The 4,544-nt window shown below is 36.3% G+C and overlaps 1 protein-coding gene across 1 annotated transcript; it reads right to left on the bottom strand.

Annotated features, from left to right (window-relative positions):
- Nucleotides 1–689: 689 nt before the first annotated feature.
- Nucleotides 690–1,470, bottom strand: LOC141673899 (polygalacturonase QRT3-like). Its single transcript, XM_074480627.1, has 2 exons — nt 1,384–1,470; nt 690–1,241 (listed from the first exon to the last, which is right to left on the bottom strand). The coding sequence occupies exons 1-2, from the start codon at nt 1,468–1,470 to the stop codon at nt 690–692; spliced, it is 639 nt and encodes a 212-aa protein (XP_074336728.1).
- Nucleotides 1,471–4,544: the final 3,074 nt, after the last annotated feature.

The following is a 4,544-nucleotide window of genomic DNA, read 5'->3' as shown; positions in this document are numbered from 1 at the left end:
CAATTGTGCCATCCTTTCTTCATCATTCTGAAATCTACAATTCTTTGCCAGATGCCCATATTTTTTGCATTTGTAGCATTGTGACTTTCCTTTGTACCGACAGTCTTTTTCTTCATGTCCCATCTTATGACAATGGTTGCATTGAACTTTGTTACCTGTGCCTTTTGAGGATGAAGCTTTAGCTAATAGCAGTCCCTCATTTTTTCCTCCAATTTCTTCCTCCCTCATTGATCTCCTTTGAATAATGGAATAGAGACGGAGAAATTGTTTGATGTCATGGAAAATATTAAGGATAATATATATATGTATATGTGTATTTTATAAGAGTTTTATAAGCCCGGCCCGGGATCATATGGCTCTGATGCCAATGTTGAAAAAACTTAGAGAAAAAAGACACTTACATTTTTTTTTGCAGAGAACTTGTACTGCTATATTTCTTGCTATTTCTTTTCTTCCTGTAAAACTAAAGGTAAACTAGCTATTATATAGGCTTTACAAACATATTAAAACTAACTACTACTAAAACTAACCACTACTAATTAATGGGTAAATTACATGTCCATAATTTACTCCATAACTCCATTAGCCCACTACTAAACAATTCTAAAATAATATTTTTCTCTAATAATTAATCTATTGCTAAATATCTAATAATTAAATAAACAAATAATTAATAACTAAATTTAAGATTATTCCAAGACTTTAACCAAAATCCCAACACCACCAAAATATGTAGCTTTGTTATAACAATGTACACCTGTAACGATATTAGCTTGACCTCTCAACGTAATTCTTATGGCTGCTGAGAAAATTGCGACATCAGTGACTGCGTTGTCGTTGCTAGCAAGATCAATGGCTGTGCCTGAAAAATTCCTTTCACGCCTGTCGCCCCCTACTGTTGGATGTTCCCCTAGAAAACAAGTTGAAATAAAAGTTTCATGCCCTTTTTGTACCAGAATGCCTTGGGTCATGAAGTGGAGAAAGAAGCAATCTACTATTCTTATTCTAGCAGAATCTACAATGAAAATGCCTCCTCCCCGGAAAGCTGAATCAAAGAGAATGTCTCTGAAAGTAATGACCTCATAGTAGATTCCAGGAGTTTGGACTTTTTGGTCAGAAAATGATCCATCTAGTTTAGCAACCTCAGTATTGTCAAGTTTTATTGAGTTTGATGACCATAGTTCCACTAGATGGCGATTAGTTGGAAATGATTCTGATGCGCGAAATGTCCCTCCTTGAATCTATTAAAACCAAAAATCATGGATTAGTTTTACGACATTACCCGCTATTAGTTGTCATCAATGATGTTCGTATGTTAAAGTGCTCCATAAGGTTCAGAGAAAATATAAACATATTTATACAGAAATAAAATTCGGTGCATACCAGGAGATTTCCGGTCAAGGCAGGGAGCCTAATGGGTTTGTTGATCTTAAAACTAGCACCTTGTAAGTCTATGACAGCACCTCCCATGTCTGTAATTTCAGGCATTAGTTCCAGTCCTTATTTGTCGCTTCTCACTGCATCTTCCATAGCATTAAGTATTGCATTACTGCTATCTTGTTCCCCAGTCCGGTCAGCTCCGTACCCTATTGGGTAAAACACTCTTCCAATGCTCTGTTTACGTTTATGCAAAAAACAAATTTCTTAAACAGTGCAACAAAAATAAAGATACCATGCATGTCAAACTAAACAAATATTATCGTTCAGGTTAATAGAGGCGTGTCATGTGCAGTTGTGAAACTGTAAGAAGCTAGCTCAGTAGATCAGTACCTTCGGTGTAGTTGAAGGCATCGAGTAAGACGAGTCTTGGGTTGGCAATGGTTCTGGTACCGCTATTAAATACATGATCCTATTGGAGCCTTCCTCTAATACCTTAAGATTTTAGATAAGCTGTTTACTCAACATGGTATCAGAGTTTAGGCTAGTGGGAGAACTAAGGTTCGATTCCCGGCCACCCCAACATTCTCACAATTTAATGTGGACACTAAAAGACAATTAATGTCCCAAATATGGGCGTCGGTGTTCCACTCTTCGACCCATAAATGGGCTTTCAAGTGAGGGGGCCTTGGTTTTGTGAAGCAGCTTGGTTTCAAATTCGTATAGCTTCTTCAGTTTAAGGAAACTACATGATGTTCCGTCTAGAAACAGAAACATCGCACATATACAAAATGAAATTGATAACGCCTTATTTCTCATTGTGTTATACTTGATGATATTAACTTAAGTTAACAAGAGTATAGATGTGTGTATGTAAATTATCAAGTTACTGAGAGTTGTACATAATTCTCATTGTTTTCGGGCGTATTTATAGATGATACTAACACATGCAATATTGCTGCTGCTGGTGCACGTAATATCTAGGCACGACCGGCCCTTGGATAAGGTGACCAAGGCGGCCGCCTAGGACACCACCGCGCATAAGGGCACCAAAATATTTTAATAACATATGTATATAGGTGTATTTATTTTTTATATTATTTTTTTTATTATTTTTTATATTTTAAAATATAAATTTTAATTAGAATACATTAACATATATGTGATTGGGGTTACTGCAGCTGATGATGATCAGAACTTAAGTGCTGAACAAAAATTCAGAAGGTATTATTTCTTGTATATTGTTGATCAATGTGCTTTTCAACTCAAAGAACGGTTTAAACAGTTTCAAGATTATAAGGAAAAAATTGGGTTTTTATTTAACCTGAAGAAGCATTTATCTGGTGATGATGAGGGGTTAAAATTTTGTTGCATGAAGCTTGAGGGATTTCTTAGACATGATATGCGATATGATATTGTTGGCGCAGAGTTGTTTAACGAGTTACTAGTGTTTCGAATGGTAATACCCGATGAGATAATAAAGGCAATAGATGTGCTTAATTATTTAAGTTCTAGTTCAAGACAAATAAATTATCCAAATGCTTGGATAGCTTATAGAATCGTTGTGACCATTCCTGTTATAGCAAAATCATATAGAGATTCACATCTCACAAGCCTAGAAAAAAGTTTCAAAATCAATAAAGGTAAACTCATTTTTATAACTTTATTTTGACATTGTTGTGTACTAGTAATGATGATTGTTCTATATTTATGATACTACATCAGTGGCTTGCAGAAGATTATTGCAGGAGATTATTGCAGGAGGTTGAAAACTTGAATATTTAGCGTACAAGAAATTCATTATATTCACTAGTTACTTTAGATTCAAGTAAGTTTTCTTTTATACAATGAATATATCTTATTGTGATTTTTTGGTTATGAATATGGGGCACCATTTTTGAATCCCGCATAGGGCACCCAAATACATAGGGCCGGCCCTGTATGTAGGAAAGAGTCTGGGGGATCAAAACTCAAAATTAATACTAAAAAGTTATAATAAAATATCACCTCCAGCTTGTCAAACATTGCGGTTATATATGTTGACTGTCGCAGTAAGTTTTTGATTAGCCAGAGTGCTCTAACATTACTCTTATTGCTTTAAGCCTTTAACTCGTGCACATGTATAATTTTTTATAATTACTATTTTCTAGATGAGAAGTGTTCAAATTAAAGTGCTCTACCAAACAAACTGATCTGATGAAGAAATTTAAGGACCTGGCACAAAAAATATATCCATAAACTGGTTTTAAAATCTGATTAATTTAATTTTCCTACAATTTTAAGTTTTATGAATTGTGTTATTGTAAAGTGGGTCACTTGACTTGACCAGTTTTGGAGTTTAGAGCCACCAATTTTGTTCTTCTCACATGCTAAATCGAGAACACAAAATAAAGGGCCTGAATTCTAACAAAAATGGATACATAATGAGTTTAATTATATACACCTTCGGTCTCATTTTATCGTTTACTTTTTATAATTAAATCTTGTAAATTAAAAATTATTTTTATTTATTTATTTAAAATATATATATATATATATATATATATGTTAGGAGTTGTCCCACATCGTTTGTGGGAGAGGCAGTTTGCTAGAATATAAGCAGCCAGATAACTCCAATCAGAATGAGGCCTTTTGGGAGGTGCCCAAAAACAAATCCGTGCGGGCTCGGCCCAAAGCGGACAATATCATACTAATGTGGAATTAGGTCTGCTCAGCAAGCCCAACAAGTGGTATCAGAGCTTCAAGGTCCCATTATGGGGCAAGCCCATCTGCCTCTTCCCAGGTCACTTCTGGAGCCCATCTGAGATTATTATGGACCGTTTTAACCATAGCTCTGATACCACTTGTTGGGCTTGCTGAGCAGGCCTAACTCCATATTAGTATGATATTGTCCGCTTTAGGCCGAGCCCGCACGGGTTTGTTTTTGGGCACCTCCCAAAAGGCCTCATTCTAATTGGAGTTATATGGCTGCTTATATTCTTGCAAACTGCCCCTCCCACAAACGATGTGGGACAACTCTTAACAATCTCCCCCTTCACACATCGGGCCCGACACCTGTCGATTCTGCCTCCTTCAGTGTGACCAGGCTCCCCCTCGACCCATACTGAAAGTCCATCTGGCTATCTGCTCCCCTAGGCCTATACTGGAAGGCCCGTCTGCCTTTTTCC

Source organism: Apium graveolens, chromosome 7 (assembly GCF_009905375.1).
Source record: "Apium graveolens cultivar Ventura chromosome 7, ASM990537v1, whole genome shotgun sequence".
NCBI lineage: Eukaryota > Viridiplantae > Streptophyta > Magnoliopsida > Apiales > Apiaceae > Apium > Apium graveolens.
Note: the sequence above shows the minus strand (reverse complement) of the source record. Positions and strands in the feature narration are given on the sequence as shown.

Bases quoted from the DNA above. Each gene is read 5' to 3' on its own strand.
- LOC141673899 (XM_074480627.1), bottom strand. From the start codon at position 1,470: ATGGGAGGTGCTGTCATAGACTTACAAGGTGCTAGTTTTAAGATCAAC. The intron at 1,242-1,383 runs GTATGCACCGAA...TGGTTTTAATAG, and splicing joins CCTTGACCGGAAATCTCCTG to ATTCAAGGAGGGACATTTCG.